This window comes from Rhinopithecus bieti, unplaced genomic scaffold (genome assembly GCF_001698545.2).
Source record: "Rhinopithecus bieti isolate Rb0 unplaced genomic scaffold, ASM169854v2 scaffold_3527, whole genome shotgun sequence".
Classification (NCBI taxonomy): Eukaryota; Metazoa; Chordata; class Mammalia; order Primates; family Cercopithecidae; genus Rhinopithecus; species Rhinopithecus bieti.
Genome location: NW_016804488.1, coordinates 2,411,691 through 2,433,719, shown reverse-complemented (window position 1 = coordinate 2,433,719; position 22,029 = coordinate 2,411,691). Strand labels below are relative to the sequence as shown.

The window sequence follows — 22,029 nt, the reverse complement described above, 5'->3', positions numbered from 1 at the left end:
GTTTATTCTAACCATTCTAGCATATGTGAAATAGTGTCTCATTCAGTTTTTATTTGTATTTCCTGAATTATGATGATGTTGAGCATTTTTTCCTATATTTGCTTGGTGGGCATTTGTGTATCTTTTTTGGAGAAATGTCTATGTAAATCCTCTGCCAGTTTTTTAACTTGGGATTTTATTTATTTGTTTTTGAGTAGTAAGGGCTCTTTAGATATTCTGTATATTAGATTCTTAGCAAATATATGCTTTGCAAATATTTTTACCTGTTCTCTGCTTTTCTTTTCACATCCATAATATTGTCCATTTGGTCACCGTTTTGAGATGAAGTCTAGTTTATACTTATTTTTTATTGCTTTTGCTTTTGGCGTCATATCTAAGAAACCATTGCAAAATCCAAAATCATGAAGACTTACCCCTATATTTTTTTCAAAGTGGTCATCAATGCATTTTGAGCTAAATTTTATAAATTGTGTGTTGTAGGAATCCAACTGCATTATTTGACATGTGGCTATCTGGTTGTTAGAGAATAAGTTGCTGAAGAAACTGTTCTTTCTGCATTTCATTGTCTTGGTATCCTTGTTGAAAATCAGTTGTCTTAGATGTATGAGGTTATTTATGAACACTATTCTGTTTCATTGGTGGTAGGCCTTTCCTTATGCTAGTACCACACTGTTTTGATTATTATGGGTTTGTAGTAAGTTTTGAAATTTGGAGGTGCAACTGGAAGCTTTGTTCATTTTTAAAAATATGTTTTGAGTATTTGGGACCCCTTGCAATTATACTTGTTTCTTCTTAGGAAAGTTTTAGCTCTCTCATAAGCATGAAAAAAAATCTAATATTTTATTTCAATAATTTCATATTTTTGTTCCTTTACTCTCAGGTCTATGAAGTAAGGGTATATACCATATTAATTTGTGTATTTATATGTGTATATATAAATAGACATATACATGTACTAACATATATAAAATACATATATACACATCTTTTAAAGAATTATGATTTTCTTTTACTGATTGTGATTATTACTAAAACTTACAAAATGTCTTCTGTATAGAGATCATTGTTTTATTCTTGTTAAAAGCTGCCAATTTTAAAATGGTTTGTCCAGTTGCATAAAATAAAATTGTCATGGTTGAGATTTTGTGATTGCTTTGCATATGTATATATTAATTTGGCTGAAACTTATATTTTTATGTTAACAGCATACAGCTGGATTTTTAAATATCGAGATTGAGAATCTATCCAGTCAATACTGAGAATTTATCTAATTATAAATCTATCCAATTATAGTTATTTTAAGCTATTCACATTATTATAGACCATATGTGTGAAATTTGTTTGTACTTTTGTGATTATAACACTATCTAAAATTTTTATTTTTATATAATTTTCCATTATATGAATATATCAGGGTGCATATGTCTGTTTTATTGTTGGTTGAAATTGATTGTTCTTAATTTTTTGCTATGATACACAGTGCTGTAATGAATATATTTGTTTATATATTCTGTTCAAGATTCTTAAAGGTCTTTATCTAATATTGGGTCACAAGATATGCAGTTAATTAAAATATATCAGACTATTTTTCACAGTTGTTTTTATTAATACATTTCCAACAGTTGTGTGGAAGAAACTCTTATTCCATATCTATGTGAATTCTTGGCATAATCAAATTTTAGATATTAGCTAATTTAAATATATGAATGCATATATACAACATTTTTATTATGGTAAAATGTACATAACATAAAATTTAACATTTTAAGTGTATTTAAATGTATAATTTAAATACACAGTGGCATTAACTACAGTCCCACTGTTGTGAAATCATCAGCATCCATCTCTAGAATTTTTTTCAACTTCTAGACTGAAATTTGATACCCATTAAATAATAACTCCCCATTTCCTTCTCTCTCCAACACCTGAAAACCAGCATTCTACATTTTTTCTCGATAAATGTGACTACTCTAGATACCTCATATAAGTGGAATCATATAGTATTTGTCTTTTTATGACTGGCTTATTTCACTTAGCACAATATTTTTAAGATTCATCCATATTGTAGCATGTGAATTCTCCCTTCTTTTTTTTTTATTTTTTTTATTTTTTTTTTTTTATGGTATACGTAAGTCTCTTTAGGGTGGGTACATTGGGGGCATTAACGTTGCAAGGTTTGTTACATATGGTATTACTTATGCCATTGTTGGTGGTGCTGCTCCACTCCCATCAAAACTCGCAAGCACCCATTCAATTCCATCATTTAATATCATGTATAAAACTCAACCCAATGCAAATCCTCCCTCCTCTTCCCCCTTCCCCCCACTCCCTTTTATGTACTAGGGCCCCCAGTGTTGTGGGTTTTCCTTCCGTTCCCCGTAGCCATGAAACGTGATTCTCATTGTTCAGTCCCACCTATGAGTGAGAAGGAAAATGCGAAATGTTGTGTTTGGTAAGCTTTATGGGTGGTGTTTGTTTTTCCCAATTTTAATGAGGCATTTTTAGTTCCTGGCCCGCAAATGACGGTTTTTTGGTTTTCATTATGCTGTTTCTGTGGATATTAGCTTCTGCTCAATGAACTGAACTGGGTTTCCAGACTGGCACCCACCTTGTCACCTACAAAGGAATTGAAATTCATCCTTTCATTCTACTTTTTATGGCTGCAAGTATGGAAAAATATTCCAAATAACTGGGTAGTATATGTTGCCACATTTTTCTTAATCGCAGTTCTGGTTCAGCAAGATGGACTTGGGGTTGATTCCCAAGTCTTTTGCTATTTGTGAATAAGTTGCCGCAATAAACATAACGTGTACCATGTGTCTTTTGTAGTAGAATAATACCCAAAGGATTATAAATTATTCTACTACAAAGAATCTCCTTCTTTTTAAGGCTGAATAACAGTCTATTGTACATATACACCACATTTTGTTTTCCATTTATTCATTGATGGGCATTGGGCTGCATCCACCTGTTGACTATTGTGAGTAATGCTGCATTAAACACAGGTAAGCAAATATCTGCAAGATCCTGCTTTCAGTTCTTTTAGATGTATACTGTGTTAGGTTGCCATAGTAAAATTTCATGGAATGGGTGGCTTAAACAACAGAAATTTATTTTCTTACAATTCTGGATGCTAGAAGTCCAAAATCAGTTTCTGGAGAGGGCTCTCTTCTTGATTGCAGACAGCCACCTTCTGGTATTGTCCTTACATGGCTTTTCCTTGGTGCATATTCATGAAGAAAGAGACAGCAGTGTTTCTGGTCTGTTTTCTTATAAGGACATTAATCTTATCAGATAAGGGCCCTGCCTTTATTCCCTTATTTAAATTTACCTCCTTAGGGACCTTATCTCCAATATTGCCTCATTGGAGATTAGGGCTTTAATATATCAATTTGGAGGGACACAAACATTAAGTCCATAATGTGTACAAATATCTCTTTGAGACATTGCTTTCAATTCTTTTGAGTATATACCCAGAAATGGGATTGCTGATTCATATGGCAATTCTATTTTAATTTCTTAAAGAGCCACCATACTGATTTTCCATAGCCACTACACCATTTTACATTCCCATCAGCAATGCACAAGGCTCACAATTTCTCCATATCCTCCCTAACACTAGTTATTTTCCATTTTCTTGATACTTGTCATCTGATTGTGTTTGAAGTGGTATCTCATTATGGTTTTGAGTTGCATTTCCCTAATGGTTAGTAGTGTTGAGCATCTGTTTATACTTATTGGCCACTTGTATATCTTCTTTGGAGAAATACCTATTCAAGTCTTCTTCCCATTTTTTAATTGGGTTGTTTGGTTGTTGAATTATAGGGGTTTAAAGTTTTTTAAAAAATTAACCACCTATCAGACATATGATTTGCAAATATTTTCTCCTATTTTATGGGTTGCCTTTGCACTATATTTGATAGTGTCCTTTGATACACAAAAGGTTTTATTTTTGTAGAACCCAATTTTCCTTTTATTTCTTGTGCTTTTGGTATCACGTAAAAGAAATCAAAACAGGGAAAAGGCAGAGTAAGATGGCCAAATAGAACCCTCCAGTGATTATCCCTCCTGCTGGAACATGAAATTGAATAACTATCCACACAATAAAGCACCTTCACAAGAATCAAGCATTAGCTTGGATACTAGCTCTGTGGAGGAGAGCAACAAGTGGGCTCCTGGAGTCTCCAGTTCCAGGTCATCGCTCCTGGATAGCATTTCTGGACCTTCTCTGAGCTAAGGGGGATCCTACTGCCTTGAAAGGAGAGGCTCAGGACTGACAGCATTCACCACAAGCTGACTGAAGAGCCTTTGGGCCTTGAGTGAACATTGGTGGTAGCCAGGCAATACTTGCCGCAGGCCTGGGTTAATGATGGTCACAGAGAGAGACTACTCTGCTTGAGGATAGGAGGGAGGGAAGAGAGGGAAAGACTTTATCTCGCAGCTTTGGTGCCATTTCTGCAGCTATAGAATAGAAGACCAGGTAGATTCCAGTCCCTGGCTCCCAGATGGCATCTCTGAACCCAGTCAGGGGTGAAGGAAACTTGCCAACAGGAAGTGACGGATATGAGCCTGGCTGAACTCACCACCTGCTTATTGTAGAGCCCTTGGGTCTTCAGTGAACATAGGTGGTAGTTAGGCAGTGGTCACTATGAGTCTTGGGTGAAACTCAAAGCTATGTTGGCTTCAGTTCTCACCCAGTGCAGTCACAGGTGGTGGTGGCCACAGTCACCCCTCCTCTTGTTCCAGTCAGCTCAGTACACACAGAGCGACTCTGTTTGGGGGAAAATAAGAGAAGAGAACAAGAGTCTCTGGCTGGTAATCCAGGGAATTCTTCTGAATCTTACCCAAGACCTCCAAGGCAGTGCATCTGCAAGTCTGCCAGAGCCACATTGTTACTAGGCTTGGAGAGCCCCTTAATGCAGATATAGCTGCAGTGACCAAAGACTTCAGTCATAACACTGAAGTCTCTCTGAATACCTAGAAGGCCTTCCTGAGGAGGATGGGTACAAAAAAGCCCAGACTGTGAAGACCACAGTAAATACCTGACTCTTCAATGCCAAGACATGGACAAACATCCATAAGCATCAAGATCATCCAGGAAAACATGACCTCATCAAATGAACTAAATAGGGCACCAGTGATCAATCTTGAGAAACAGATGTGTAAACTTTCTGATGGAGAATTCATAATAGCTATTTTGAGGAAGCTTAATAGAATTCAAGATAACACAGAGAAGGAATTCAGAATCCTGTCAGATAAATTTAATGAAGAAATTGAAATAATTAAAAAGCATCAAGCAGAAGTTCTGGAGCTGGAAAAATGCAATTGATATACTGAAGAATGCATCAGAAACTCTTAGCAGCAGAATTTATCAAGCAAAAGAAAGAATTAGTGAGCTTCAAGATAGGCTATTTGGAAATACACAGTCAGAAAAGACAAAAGAAAAAAAGAATGAAGCAGGTCTAGAAGATCTAGAAAATAGCCTCTAAAGGGCAAATCTAAGAGTTATTGGCCTTCAGGAGGAGGTAGAGTGAGAGGTTGGCATAGAAAGGTTATTCAAAGGGATGGTAACAGAGAAGTTTCCAAACCTAAAAAAAGATATCAGTATTCAAGTACGGGAAAGGTTTGGACACCAAGCAACTTTAACCCAAGTACGACTACTTCAAAACATTTAATAGTCAAACTCCCCAAGGTCAAGGATAAAGAATGGATCCTAAAAGCAGCAAAAGAAAAGAAACAACATACAATGGAGCTCCAGTACCTTTGTCAGCAGACTTCTTAGTGGAAACCTTATAGGCCAGGAGAGAGTGGTATGACATATTTAAATTGCTGAAGGAAAAAAAGAAAAAAACTTGTATCCTATAATGGTATATCTGGAAAAGTATTTTTCAAACATGGAGGAGAAATGAAGACTTTCCCAGAAAAACAAAAACTGAGGGATTTCATCAGCACCAGACCTTGCCTATAAGAAATGCTGAGGAGAGTTCTTCAATCTGAAGGAAAAGGATGTTAATGAACAATAAGAAATCATCTGAAGTAGATACACACAAAAAAAGAATATTATAATACTGTAATAGTGGTGTATAAACATATCTCAAGTAGAAAGACTGAAAGATGAACCTATAAAAATACTAACTACAACAACTTTTCACAACACTGTATAACAAGATATAAATAACAAAAAGCTAAAAAGTAGGGGGGGAATGAAGTTAAACTGTGGAGTTTTTACTAGTTTTCTCTTTGCTTGTTTGGTTCTGCAATCAACATTAAGTAGTCATCAGTTTAAAATACTAGGTTACGTGATATTGTTTGCAAGGCTATGGTAACCACAAATCAAAAAGCAAAACAGATATATATATATCACCAGAGAAAATCACTTTCACTAAAAGGAATACAGGAAGGAAGGAAAGAAGGAAAAGACTACAAAACAACCAGAAAACAAGTGACAAAGTGGCAAAAGTTATTCCTTATGAGTAATAACATGGAATATAAATGTACTAAACTCTCCAACAAAGAGACGCAGAGAGCTGAATGGATAAAAACGCAGGACCCAAAAATCTGTTGCCTACATGAAACACACTACACCCAGACAGACATACACATAGGCTGAAAATAAAAGGGTAAAAAAAATTTCATGCAAAACCAGAAAAGAGCAGGAGTAGCTATACTTATATCAGAAAAAATATATATTTCAAGATAAAAAGTATAAAAAGAGACAAGGTCATTAAATAAAGAAGTCAATTCAGCAAGAGGATATAACAATTCTTAATATATATGAATCTAACACAAGAGCATCCAGATATGTGAAGCAAGTATTATTAGAGCTAAAGAGAGAGACCCCTATACAATAATAGCTGGAGACTTTAACACCCTACTTTCAACATTGGACAGATTATCCAGACAGAAAATCAACAAAGAAATATCAGGCTTAATCTGCACTATAGAACAAATGAACCTAATAGACATATTCCCGGAACATTTCATCCCACAGTTAGAGAATACACAGTCTTCTCCTCAGCCCATGGATAATTCTCAAAGATAGGCCTCTTCTCCTCAGCACATGGATAATCCTCAAAGATAGACCATATGTTAGGCCACAAATCCAATATTTAAACAGTCAAAAAATTGAAATTATATCAAGTATCTTGTCTGACCACAATGGAATAAAAATAGAAATCAATAACAAGAGGAATTTCAAAACTGTATGAACACATGGAAATTAAACAATATGCTCCTGAATGACCAGTGGCTCAATGAAGAAATTAAGAAGGAAATTTAAAAATGTCTTGAAACAAATGAAAATGAAAACATGAGGTACCTAAACCTATGGGATACAGTGAAAAAGTACAGGAAAGTTTATTGTAATAGGCACCTACATCAACAAAAGCAGAAAAACTTCAAATTAGCAACCTATTGATACATCTTAAAGAACTAGAAAAACAAGGGCAAACCAAACCCCAAATTAGTAGAAGAAATAAAGATCAGAGCATAAATAAATGAAATTGAAATAAAAAAATACAAAATCAATGAAATAAAAGTTATTTTTTAAAAGATAAACAAAATCAACAAACCTTTATTCAGACTATGAAACACACTACACCTAGACAGACATACACATAGGCTGAAAATAAAGGGGTAAAAAAAATTTCATGCAAAACCAGAAAAGAGCAGGAATAGCTATACTTATATCAGAAAAAATATATATTTCAAGAGTTGTTTAAGTAGGAAAAATTAAGGCCCCTGAAGACTGCATTGATGTACTTGAACAAGTAAAGCGAGAATATGTCAGCAAGACATAAAAGATTAATTATTGGGAGAATGCTGATGACTTTATTGAGAAGCTAACTTTCTGGACTGGAAAGTTACTAAAGAGTGGAGTAACTTACTTACTGACTGTGGGTGGATAGTCCTCAATGACTGGCTGAGGGGGCTGGATTCCCTTCTTTGTCAAGCTGCCTAGTAGAAAGCCCCCTGTGGGCCCCCAGCTTTCACCCTCCTAGTCTGTGAAAGTTGCCACAGAAGTAACCCAGAACAATCCAGAAGAGGAAGTGACAGAAGGAATACCAAAACTGTAGGTGAAGTGACAGAATCTGTGATTGAAAAAGAAAAAGAAGAGAATAGTCATTGGGATGCTAACTCAGAGATGCAACAGATTCTTGTGCATGGGTTCAGCAACTTTGGCAAACTCAATGTGGTGTCTCAGTCTTCTGGGGATGACCCAGTTCCTGTGGATATGTCATATCTGGAGAAAGAGTTTGAGAGCTTTTCTACTGAAGAAGAGGAGCAGAAGCAGGAGATGATGAAGAAGAGTCTTACTAGGAATCTGAGGAAGAACATATGGAAAAATCACACCAAAGCTGTTATTAAAGCTCTAGATGAGAATATTGCTAAATATCAGAAGTTTTAGACAAAGTTAAAGCCAAAAGTTTTCAGGAGTCAGAATATCCAAGGGACTAAGTGAAAAACATGAAGAGTAGAGAAAAATATCTGAAGATGTAGATGATACACAGTATCTACCAAAAAAGGAAATAAGCAGAAGTCACAGAGGGAAGAGGAACATTCAAGCAAAACTTGCAGGCTGCTTACATCTAAGGAGTGGAAGTGAGCAGTAGTACAGCAGCAACAATCCAAAAACATTTGTGTGCACTACTGTGAAACACACAATGTGAAAAATGCAAACAAGAAACAAAAGAAGACCAGTGACTCAGAGGGACTGAAGTACAAACACAAAAATTCAGATACTAGCAGTAACGTTTAAAAGATTGTATGTTATACGAAAATATGCAAAAAAAGAAAAAAAAAAGAAATCATTGTGAAACCCAGTATCCTGAAGCTTTTCACCAGTGTCATCTTCTAAATGTTCTACAGTTTTAGCTCTTAAGTCCTTGATTCATTTTGAGTTAATTTTTGTATATGATCTAAAAGTCCAACTTCACTTAGTTGTCTATGTATATCCAGTTTTCCCAATACCGTTGGTTGAAAAAATTATTCTTTCCCCATTGAATGATCTTGGCATCCTTTATGAAAATCATTTGTCCCTATATGCAAGGATTTATTACTGGACTTTCTATTCTGTTTCATTAGTCTGCATGTCTGTCTTTTTGGCAGCACCACACTGTTTTGATTATTGTAGCTTTGTAGTAAGTTTCAAAATCAGAAAATGTGACTTTCAATTTTGTTTTTCTTTTTCAATATTTTGGCTATTTGGAGTCTTGAGAAGGATTTTTGGTTTTCATGAAAAAAATGTTATTGGGATTTTGATAGAGATTGCATTGAATCAATAGCTTTGTGTAGTGTTAACACCTTAATATTGTGTTCAACCCATGAACATGGTAGGTCTGTCTATTTATTTGTGTCTTCTTGAATTTATTTCAACAATTTTTGGTAATTTATAGTATGCATTATTCCAACGCCTTGGTTGAGTTTATGGTGAAATATTATTTGATTGTATTTTAAATGGAACTGTTTTCCTAATTTCCCTTTTGGATTGTTTATTGTTAATATACACAAACAGAATTGATTTTTGTGTATCAATTTTGTATACTACTACTTTGTTGAATTTATCAGGAGATTATTAGAAAAAAACGCAGTCTCTTTTCACCTAAAATACAGTTATTATCGCCGTGTGTGAAGCACATTTGGTTCCTCCTGTAGTGTTGACTTCTTGTGGCTTCTGCTATATGACTTAAAGCAGGGGTCCCCAACCCCCAGGCCAGGGAACAGTACTGGTCCGTGGCCTGTTAGGAACCAGACTGCACAACAGGAGGTGTGTGGCGGGCAAGTGAGCATTATAGCCTGAGCTCTGCTTCCTGTCAGATCATCAATGGCATTAGATTCTCATAGGAGTACCAACCATATTGTCAACTGTGCATGCACGCAAGGGATCCAGGTTGCACGCTCTTTACAGGAATCTCGGAGTAAGCAGTTAAAACTTTCAGTGTACGATTCTATTTACATGAGGTATGTAGATTAGTGAAACTCATAGAAACCAAAGGTGTAATGGTGGTTGCCAACAGCTGTGGAAACAAGGAAATGGGTATAGAGTTGCAGTTTTGCAAGATGAAAAAGTTCTGTAGATTTGTTGCACAACAATGTGAATGTACTTAATACTACTGAACTATACACTTAAAAGAATTGAGATTGAAAATTCTATATTATGTGTATTAGGAAAATACTACTTATTAACTTATTCTTTTTTCACAGTGATCTGCAGCCCTGGATCATATAACCCCCGTGATGGAATTCATTGCCTTCAGTGCAATAGCAGCCTGGTGTATGGAGCAAAAACGTGCTTATAAGCCATTATCTTCAGTTATTCAGTAGTTTATTAAATGCAAAGTATATATTTGAAATATTAACATATAATAAATCATTATTATGCCAAAATTAATCACATTTTACAAAAAATGGTGTCATCATTTTAATCAAATACTGTATGTCCAAGTGTTTTATGAGGGCGAAAATCCCCTAGTCTTTATCCATTAATGCCAAACCTACATATGATTCTAAAATATTTCTTGTGCCACTGCATTTTAAAAATAGTTTCAAATATAGTGTATCAAGTTAGCCCAAAAGATTTTCAAGATTTTCAGAATATTCTGTTTTATTTTACTATATGTTCACTAGATCCAGGCCACCATATTCTTCTATAATAACTTTAATTTCAGCTTGTTTCATTCTTTTGATTTAAATTTATGGGATTTTATTCATTCTAGTTTCACCTTTCACAGTTTAAAGCCATATTTAAAGCCTTGGGTCTTATTGCAATTTTTAGCCTCTTTAATATAAGGCCTAGTTCCAACCACACTGTGGAGTTTTAATATAGCTCAGTGTGACTATCTTAAACTTTTCAGTTTTAAGTCTCTTAAATTACCTTTTCGGCATTTTAGAATGGAGTAATTATTCTATGTGCCTAAATTAATAACTGAACTTTCTTAGTGGAAAGAGAGAAAGAGAGAAAGCGATTTCTTTCCCTGACAATCCCTCTAGGAAAAATAATCAACAGTCATCACAACCTTTATTTTATTTCTTCCACTAAGAAAATGAATATTATGTAACAGATATCACTTGTACCATCACTAATACTTATCCTGTCTCACATTGGGATGCTATATTTGAATATGAAATGTTATCAAAAATTAAAAGATTTAAATTCTGGGAAAATACATGAGTGATTTAGAAAATGAATAGTTTCTCAATTTTTCTAATTATTGTTTTATTTATATTTGTATCAGCTTTCTCTCTCTGGATGCACTGTTTTGCTCTTCATATTTGCTCTCTTAAGACATAAACGTTTGTAAATGGCAAACATACCCCATGTTGGCTCTGGGCACAAATGTGAAATACATTGACAGGAGGACAGTTCACCTATACCTAGGATGTGTTTGACTTTTAAAAAATGAACTAGTTAGTTAATAAATTAGCCTCTCACTTTTCCATCCTGTGTACAAATAGAACTCTAGAATTCTAACACAGACACAAAGGGAAGATAAATGACATATGGCTGTACTTTGTTATTAGCCCTGGTAATGTTTTCTAAAAAAATTCCTTGGGCTTTCATCATCATGATGTAATTGTTTCTATACAGTTTAGGGACGTTTTTCAAGTGCCTTCTTTCCTCTAGTAAGTGACATACTCGCATTACACTGTTCGGGTGAGTTACTGTTCTTCCCAAAATTACTAACACATGTATTTTGCAAATAATAGAAGACCTATCACGTCTCCACTTCTAAAAGCAGTGTAATCTACTAAAGTTTCCAAATTTCTTAACTGTATAATAAATAATGGATTAGAATACATATTCTTTCCTTTTTATTCTTTATATTTGCTTACTTTTTTCCTATATTTAAAATCTTTAATAATTTAACCTACAATGCATTTTTCTGAGCCATGAACAGCACCCCATCAACAGCCTGGGAAAGCAGAGGCAGAGTTGTTATTCCCATGATAAGTACTGGGGATCGGAATGCAATCACGAAGAGATAGGTGACCCCAGATAAGAGGAGATGAACAACAGGAGTGGGATGAGAGCATATCATGGATTTTTAGCTACTGGCACACCAGAATGAGACCACACAAATATCTGAAGGCAGAACAAGGTTAAGACTTGTAAAGTTCAGGCAAAGAAAACAAGCTGTGGAAATTGAAGCAAAGGGCCAGGTGCAGTGGCTCACGCCTGTAATCCCAGCACTTTGGGAGGCTGAGGCCAGTGGATCACAAGGTCAGGAGTTCGAGACCAGTCTGGCCAACATGGTGAAATCCCGTCTCTGCTGAAAATACAAAAATTATCCAGGCGTGGTGGTGTGTGCCTGTAATCCCAGCTGCTCAGGAGGCTGAGGCAGGAGAATCGCTTGAAACCAGAAAGCGGAGTTTGTAGTTAGCCGAGATTGCGCCACTGCGGTCCAGGCTGGCAAAAAGAGCGACACTCCATCTCAAAAAAAAAAAAAAAAAAAAAAAAGAAAGAAATTGCAGCAAAGGACAAAATAGGAGAAGGAAGGGAAGCATTAATTATTTCTTTTTCTTGGGTCCTTTGCTCTGTTATATCACTTATCACATTTATTTTAGTTGATTATGTTTGTCTTCCACATTCAATTATACTAGGATACTCCTAGCTTCATGGCCTTCTTCATAGCACATAGTTATATCCTTAATACTTTTTAAAATTAATGAATAGATCATTAAAGTTCTATGAGTATAAATGCTTGAGCAATTTAGACAAAAGTTGCTTCTATTAACAGGTAGGATGTGAAATGTTGAAAGTTGTTTAAAGTGATGACAATGTGTACAATAAAAATTATGAATGAATTCCCGAGATATTATTGTCATAAAGCAGTTTCAAATGTTTTTTATTTATTTGCATCAAAATAGTATCTTACTTTTATATAATGCTTAAATTTTCACAAAACACTTTTTTAGCAATTATATAATCTGATAATTATACCAGTCTGTGAAGTTAGCAGGGCAAATATAATTCCTAGTTTTTATTTTATTAATTTGAATTTTTCTTATTATAAATATGTAAGATGTGTTTATTTGGCAATATGGTAAAAGAGCCTTAACATGTTTGGTCCAGGAATCTCAATGGAAATTTTACTACAGAAGTAAACAAGAAATAAAGTGAAATATTACATCCAATGGTATTAATTTCTGTATTATATATAATAATGAAAAGGAAAATAATATAAATGAGTGACAATATAATTGGTTGAATAAATTATGCTGTTTCCATTTGATTGAATGTTATTGTGCCATTAAAATCACATTTACAAATTAATTAAGATTATATACACATGTGTACAGTTGTTATCCATATTGTATAGATTTTTAAACCAAATGCACCAAAATGTTAACAATGGTTGTTTCATGTAATGGGATCATGTGTGAGTTTTTTTTTTTTTAATGCCTGTGTTTTCCAAATTTTCTGCAGTGAAATGAATTACATTCACAAGCTTGGAAGCAATAAATATACTTTGAAAAATTAAAATAGTAGCAGAGTAGAGAAGACATTGCTTATCTCTCCAATATCAATTCACCTCTCCCCTTCTTCCTAACAAAGCACCAAGTTTGTTTACTCCAGAGAGTGATTCTTTTTAGCCAGTCAACACATAGCTTTTCTGGCCACTGCCTTGTTGTGACCATGAGGTGAACCAGTTTGAGGATGAAGCCCACAATGAGGACACACAGTGAAGATAGGAAAAGAACTGGGGCATTGATGATGGTGTTGAGTTACTGTCCTTATTTGTACCTGAACCCTAGCCTGTCCTAGACTTCTTAGTTCTGTCAAATAAGAAAGTTTCTTTTGCTTAAGCAAGTTAGGTTTTCTGTTACTTGCAGCTAAAAATACTCTAATTGATACAGTATTAATTACAGGAAATTTGTAAAGTAGAGGATTAGAAATAAGGGGAAAATACCATTTATAGTTTCATAACCTAGATGTCAGCAATGTTAACATCTTGGTAAATTTCCTACTTTTGTGTGAATTTTTTATTCATGCTATAGGTACCATATGTAGTATTTTCCTTAATAGTATGATATATATATTTCCATACTATTTTATTCACTTCATTAACATAATTTCAATGACTACAATATTTCATACATTTCAGAAAAAAAAAAAAAAAAACCTGTAATATGGTTTATTAGTCTGTTCTCACACTGCTAATAAAGACATGCCCGAGACTGGGTAATTTATAAAGGACAGATTTAATTGACTCACATTTCCACATGGCTGAGGAAGCTTCACAGTCATGGCAGAAGGCCAATGAGGAGTGAAGTTACATCTTGCATGGTGGCAGGCAAGAGAGCATGAGCAGGGGAACTCCTATTTATAAAACCATCAGATCTTGTGAGGCTTACTACCAGGAGAACAGTATGGGGGAAACTGCCTCCATGATTCAGTTATCTCCACGTGGCCCCACCCTTGATATGTGGGGATTATTACAATTCAAGGTGAGATTTGGGTGGGGACATGGCCCTACCATATCATTCCACCTGTGACCCCTCCCAAATCTCATATCCTCACATTTCAAAACCAATCATACCTTCCCAACAGTCCCCCAAAGTCTTAATTCATTTCAGCATTAACTCAAAAGTCCACAGTCCAAAGTCTCATCTGAGACAAGTAAAGTCCCTTCTGCCTATGAGCCTGTAAAATCAAAAGCAAGTCAGTTACTTCCTAGATACTATGGGTACAAGCTTTGGGTAAATACGCCCATTCCTAACAAGAGAAATTGGCTGAAACGAAGGGGCTGCAGGCCCCATGCAAGTCCAAAATCCAGCAGGGCAGCAAAATCTTAAAGCTCTGAAATGATCTCCTTTGACTCCATGTCTCACATCCAGGTCATGCTGATGCAAGAGGTGGGTTCCCACAGCCTTGGGCAGTTCCACCCCTGTGGCTTTGCAGGGTACAGCTCTCCTTCTGGCTGCTTTCACAGGCTGGCATTCTGTGACTTTTTCAGGTGCATGGTGCAAACTTGGTGGATCTGCCATTCTGGGGTTGGGAGGACGGTGGCCCTCTTCTCACAGCTCCACTAGGCAGTACCCCAGTGGGGACTCTGTGTGGGGGCTTCCACCCCACATTTCCCTTCCACACTGCCTTAGCAGAGGTTCTCCATGAGAACTCCAACCCTGCAGCATACCTCTACCTGGACATCCAGGCATTTCCATACATCCTCTGAAATCTAGGTGGAGGTTCCCAAACCTCAGTTCTTGACCTCTGTGTACCCACAGGCCCATTACCACGTGTAAATTGACAAGGCTTGGGCTTCTTCCCTCTGAAGCAATGACCTGAGGTGTACGTTGGCCCCGTTTAGCCACAGCTGGAGCTGAAGCAGTTGGAATGTGCAGGGCACCATGGCCCTAGGTTGCACAGAGCAGGGGGTCCTAGGCCTTGCCCACAAAACCATTTTTTCCTTCTAGGCCTCCAGGCCTGTGATGGGAGGGGCTGCTGTGAAGGTGTCTGACATGCCCTGGAGACTTTTTCCGATTGGTGATTAACATTTGGCTCCTCATTACTTACGAAAATTTCTGCAGCTGGCTTGAATTTCTCCCGAGAAAATCGGTTTTCTTTTCTATCCTATCATGAGGCTGCAAATTTTCCAAACGTTTACGATCTGCTTCTTCAACACTTTTCTGCTTAGAATTTTCTTCCACTGGGTACCCTAAATCACCTCTCTCAAGTTCAAAGTTCCACAGATCTCTAAGGCAGGGCAAAATTCCACCAGTCTCTTTGCATAGCAAGAGTGACTTTTACTCCAGTTTCCAACAAGTTCCACATTTCCATCTGAGACCACCTCAACCTGGACTTCACTGTCCATATCATTATTAGAATTTGGGGCAAAACTATTCAATAAGTCTCTAGAAAATTCCAAGCTTTCCCACATTTTCTTGTCTTCTTCTGAGCCCTCCAAACTGTTCCAACCTCTGCCTGTTACCCAGTTCCAAAGTCGCTTCCACATTTTCAGGTATCTTTTCAGCAGTGCCCCACTCCCAGTACCAATTCACTGTATTAGTCTGTTCTCACATTGCTAATAAAGACATGCCAGAGACTGGATAGTTTATAAAGGAAAGAGGTTTAATTGACTCACAGTTCCACATGTCAGGGAAGCCCTCACAATTATGGCAGAAGGCAAATGAGGAGCAAAGTCACATCTTACATGGTGGCAGATGAGAGCATGTGCAGCAGAACTTCCCTTATAAAACCATCAGATCTTGTGAGACTTATTCATTATCACGAGAACAGCACAGGAAAAACTCGCCCCCATTATTCAACTACCTCGCACTGGGTCCCTCCTATAACATGGGGAATATTACAATTCAAGGTGAGATTTAAGTGGGACATAGAGCCAAACCATATCATATGGTTAAGCTATTCTAATTGTTGGACATTTTTATTGCTTCCTAATTTTCATTATGTGTTGCATTACAGTTGACATCTTCTTACTTTAGATTTTGTGGTATTTTAAAGTTTTTTTTTTTTTTTTTTTTGCTAAATACCCAGACATAGAATTGCTAAGTTTAGGTATTTCTAAGTATTTCTAATCTTTTGGATCATTTGCCAAGTGTATTTTCTAAGGAGTATACCAATTTCTAGTACCACCAATGATATATCAGAATACATATTTTATTGCATGTTCTCCAGTATCGTTTTTAAGTCATTCATTTAATGTGATATATGGAAATAGTTTCTTCCTCTATTAATTTTCTTTTTTTTTTTTTAGTACTAGTGAGGTTTAACTTTCATCCTGTAATAATGTTGCTGTTGCTGATGCTAGTTAGTTATTGAGTGTTTATTATGTGAAAGGTTTTGTTTGAAACCCATCACATAGATTTTCATATTTAATTTGCCTGAGTTTGTGAGTTATTGTTACTCTAATTAGTGCATGAAGAAAATGAGTCACAATAATTAAATACTTTCCCACGTTTACATAGCTGGTAATGGTGAAGATGTGTGTCAGTTACAATTTCATTTTGTGGCAAGATCCTGAGAGTCCTGATTCAGTGGTTCCCCTTAGCTGATGCAGTGGTTCTGCAGCATTCTCCTGATCTCGGACCACTTGTAGTCTTGCCCCCAGTCCTTAGTGCAGCTTTTGTCCTCATCGTTGCAGGTGCTCTTATGCCTTCAGGCTCTTAATTGCCTTCCATTCAGAAAAAAACATAAAAATGAAAAACTCTCTACAGGACTTTTACATTATATTGAACAGAAGAATGTCACAAGGTTACCTGATACTCTAAGGCAGACTAGAAATTGATACCTTCATTTTTAAATTCTCATTATTAGAGAAAACAATTTAAAAAGGGACACGAACTTTGAATGAGTGTTGAACAGGCCAATGTCTTTTTCTTATACAAATCATCTCTTTAACTTGTGTGCGTTTATACACACCCTTCACATTAGTAACATGTACATTTAATGTCCCCATTCTCCTCCACATGTAGTACAACTTCAAACTCTCATCCAGTTACTGCATCTCAATTGATGCATGTTGAGTCACGGATGAGATGTAGAAACTTGCATCAGGTCGAGGGCTCATATGGTCTTGACAGTTTATCTGCCCCCACCTCATAAAATGCATGAGAAAGAATAGAGTGACTAAGTTAAAACTCCCATGCAGAGAATGGAGGAAAGCAAAACTCACCTCAGTGCTTATCCAGGTGGACAAGGTACAGTGAGACCTTCCTGCTGTCAACTTGGTTTTAGTTTGTTGGTTGGTCCCTGATTCTATCCTGTGTGGTTGTCTTCCTTATTCCTTGCATTCCCCTTTCTGGAAGCTGCACTATATTTCAGTTCACTTTATCTGAGAAGTCAGAGGCCTAAGACACTCACAGGCTGTCATCGGCCAGATTTGGATTTTTCAAGGGCCGTACAGTTCTCTTTTGCTGGGTTGTGTTGTGTTGTATCATCCTGATCAAGCATGGTGACAAAAGATGCAGAGGTGCATCTCTCCTTCTTTCTGCATCCAGTTCATCTTCCTGTGATCCAGGGCATGTTCATATCCTTCCATGATTATGGACACATTTATCTGGCTTCTTTAATCAAGAAAGAGGCTCAATGCCTAGAATGAGGAGGACCCTCTTGATTTGGGAGTCAACGTTTATTTCCATCGGGCCTGCTGCTCCTGCTCATTTCTTAAGTCACTGGGAAGCCTGCCAATTTTGAATGAGGTTCAGAGCAGAAACTGGCTCTGCAACCATTCCAGGCCACTGTGAAAGGTGCTCTCCACTTGGAAAATGTGACCCAGGGGTACAAGCATGCTCAGAGTGTCATGGCAGATAAAGGTGTTGTGTGGACTCTTAGACAGGTTCTGAGAGCTGAGGATCACAGTGTGAACCTTTAGGATGTTAGAGAAAGCCATGCTATTCTCTGTAGATAACTATTCTCTTTTGAGAAACAGCTTTTAGATTGGTGCTGGTTCCAGTTTGGGCCAAAAAATTACTATGTAATCCAAGCTACATCATGAGGTAGGTGTTGTCTAACCCACTGAGCCATGGAGTTGGGTATGCATAGCAGCACTCTTATCCACTGGGAATGATATACTAGTGTGTACAAGATTGGACTCAAGCAGGTCCCAAGGGAGTGGTAAGTTGCACAAACAAGTGGCTCAGACCTTCATGGATTCTGTTCCTGCCACCCCACTTCAGCCTGCACCTGTGACCTCATGGGAAGTTCTTTATGATATCTGAGCATCACTTATAGAGTGGTGTACACGTATGTTGTCAGCAGCCACAAATAGCCCTACCAACAGGGGTGGTCCTGAAGGAGAGTGGGGAAGAGAAATGCCAATAGATGAGGCTCCAAGAAGTATACCAGTCTCTCCACCTTGTTGAGAATGAGAGATGACTAGAAGTATGGACCTGCACAGATTTTTAAGCAATAAGTCAACAATTTGGCCCACTGATCAGAAGCATAGAAGGAATAAGATTGGAAATTTGGTGACAGTGTTGTGAGAAAAGTGTATGTAACTAGATATTTCCAAACAAGCACATAGCATGTAGGAATGCACACTAATGAGAAACTCAGCAAATAACCTTAGTTAGTGGACAACATGACTCCTGTGGGCATTGGCCAGCCTCTTTCTTCCTTGCCAGTAGGCTCATGAACAAAGTGGCCATGAAAACAAAGATGGAAGGTATGCATGATTACCAAGGCATAATCTAGCTACAACTCATTGTGAGTGTCCAGTTTTCTAGCAGCAGAGTCCACCAAGGAGCCCCCAATATGGCAGCATTGACCAGGGAGACAGCCAGTCACCTGGTACCAGGTTGATTACATTGGATCAAGTTCATCATGAGAGGGGCAATGCTGTGTTCATATTGAAATCTGATACAAATTTGCTTTCCCTGACTAGAGTGTTTCTGCCAAAACCACCATCTGTAGACTTACTAAATAAATTTATTGCTGTCATGTTCCTCACAGCAGTGCTACTGACCAGGGAACTCATAGTTAATGACATGTGGCAGTGGGCTCATACTCAAGTAATTCATTGGTCTTACCATGTTCTCCATTTCTTTGTAGCACCTGGAATAACAGAATGGTGGAAGGGGCTGCTGAGGATGCTTATGGTGCCAGCTGGGTGACATCACTTAGTTGAGCTAGTGTAATTTCCTCCTGGGTGTGATTTTTTACTCTGAATCAGCAACTAATAGCAATTTGCCAAGTCACCCTCTTTGAGTCTATGGCCAATGGTGTTTTTGTGAATATTGTAAGGAGGGCATGGTGGAAGCCCCTAGAACTGTCGCTTCCAATATGACTCTAATATATGGTGCCATTGCTTCCATGATTAAGATTCATGGGTCTCAGAATTGTGTGTGGGTTGGAGGGGTGTTGATGGGAATAGATTATCACTACTACCCTGGATAGCCACTAGCAAAAAACATTTGCTTCCTGTCTCTGTAATTTTGGACTCTGCTAGTTTGGAAGTCATACTTCCCAAGGGAGGAATGCTTCTAACAAACTATAAGCCAGGACTGCCACCTCATGTTTTTGAACCAGCTGGCACAAAATAAGTTACTGTACTGGCTGGAGTGATTGATCCTAACCATCAAGGGGAAATTGGGTTGCCGTTACACAACAGAGACGGGGATATCCTCTGTGGCGTATCTGAGTACTCTCTTGTCCTGTGGTAAAAGTTAATTGAAGACTACAACACCCAATATAGGTGGGGCTGGTAATGGCACAGAATGAAGGTACGGCAGCTATGAAAATGTGGCTCTCTGACCTTCTGCTGTAAGGAGTCACCGACCAGTGGGTCCACTGCTGCGCTCTGATTCCACTGTGTTTGTGCTGTGTCTGTGCTTCTAGACTGAGCACAGCAGAGGCCTGCTGCCGGTCTTTCCCGGTTCTGTGAGAATTTCCTGCGGCCGCTATGGCTGGAGGGCTGCTCCTTCACAGCCAGTTGCTTCTCAAAGCTAACTGGAGTCTAAGGCCTTCCCTCCTTCCTGCTCTCCTGCATTATTATCCAGATGATCTCCCAGACTCTCCTCTCTTCCTTCCCTTTTTCTCTCACAGACATTTTAAACTATAACACATCTCTTACATGTCTAATCCTATTTTTATGACAGTTTCTCAGAGGATCCAAGCTAACCCAAATGATGCCAGGAGTCAGAAGTGGTCTGAGAATACAGGCAGTAGGATGGGACTCTGTGACTCATTCACTGCCCATCCCGTGGGCAAAGAGGGTACCCTTCTGAGTGGCCTGTGTATGAAGGTGTGATGACTTAGGCCTAAGAAGGGAACAAGGGTGCCACCAAGGACAGCAAAATTGGCTGACTACTGTTAAGTGAAACAGATACTTTGAAAAGGAATGAGAGGCCGGGCGCGGTGGCTCAAGCCTGTAATCCCAGCACTTTGGGAGGCCGAGGTGGGCGGATCACAAGGTCAGGAGGTCGAGACCATCCTGGCTAACACAGTGAAACCCCGTCTCCACTTAAAAAAATACAAAAAATTAGCCGGGCGAGATGGCGGCGCCTGTAGTCCCAGCTACTCGGGAGGCTGAGGCAGGAGAATGGCGTGGACCCGGGAGGCAGAGCTTGCAGTGAGCTGAGATCCGGCCACTGCACTCCAGCCTGGGTGACAGAGCGAGACTCCGTCTCAAAAAAAAAAAAAAAAAAAAAAAAAAAAAAAAAGGAATGAGAAACTGAGGGCTTTAACAAGATTGAAGACTTTGGGAAAACTTACTGCTAGAAAAAGTGATGGGCAACACAGTAAATGAGAAATGCCTAAGCTGCAGGTGGTAGAAGAAGGAATAGAGACGCTGACGGAATTGGGAATGCTGGAGCTGGTAAATTATATGAGGTTAAAAAACCCAACAGCGCATTATGTCCAAGAGGACTGAAGGACACACCATTCATGGCACTATCAGGGACGCACTTGTCTAAGCAGTACCGACATCACTTAACACCTAATTGGTGGGTTTTCTCTATTGGCCAGGATTGATGGGACGAAAGGTAGACATAGTAATGCAAGAACTGCAGGCAGATGGAATGCTTAACTATGGGGCGCCAAGTGACTACAGAGAACTGCCTGTTATGCAGAGTCCATTGACCTAACAGCAGTCCATTCATGACTGAGTCCAAGCAGGTCCAGAGGGCCCAAGTAAGCTACATTCGCTGACAGACCAAACTCCCAAATTACCCACAGCAATCATACCATTTCCCTTCCCCAAGCTCACATGAGGAAAAATCCCAAGCTTGATTTATGGGGTTCTGTCAGTGGGTGAAGCCAAAAGTTGACAGTGACTGCCCTATTTTAGAGGGAGATCTGAAAGACAGTGGAGAGGGGAGAATATGTATAATTCTTAGACAGCGGCCAATGGTGTGGCTGCAGCCAGGGGCCTGGAAGGGAAGACAAAAAGACTGGAGACGAGGAGGTCTGAGGCAGAGGCCTTTGGATGGATACATGGGCATGCGTGCACAGTGTGAAGACTTTTCAATCACATAGTTAACACTAAGCAGAAAACATGTACTTTAAAAGAGGCTCTGAACAACCAACTAGGTAATTTTTTCCAGGTGACTGGCATTGGCCATCTTTCA

General features: G+C 38.1%; 2 protein-coding genes across 4 annotated transcripts in view; one reads left to right on the top strand and one right to left on the bottom strand.

Annotated features, from left to right (window-relative positions):
- The window catches only part of ZPBP (zona pellucida binding protein), a 154,735-nt gene extending 142,947 nt beyond the window's left edge, over positions 1–11,788 (top strand). For all 3 annotated transcript variants that reach the window (XM_017868569.1, XM_017868568.1, XM_017868566.1), the window contains one exon: positions 10,204–11,788. In XM_017868569.1, coding sequence (XP_017724058.1) covers positions 10,204–10,298 — 95 coding nt within the window. In that variant the 3' untranslated portion in view covers positions 10,299–11,788. The remainder of the gene's footprint in view (positions 1–10,203) is intronic.
- The window catches only part of VWC2 (von Willebrand factor C domain containing 2), a 228,946-nt gene that overhangs the window by 42,430 nt on the left and 164,487 nt on the right, over positions 1–22,029 (bottom strand). The gene's annotated exons all lie outside the window — the stretch shown is intronic.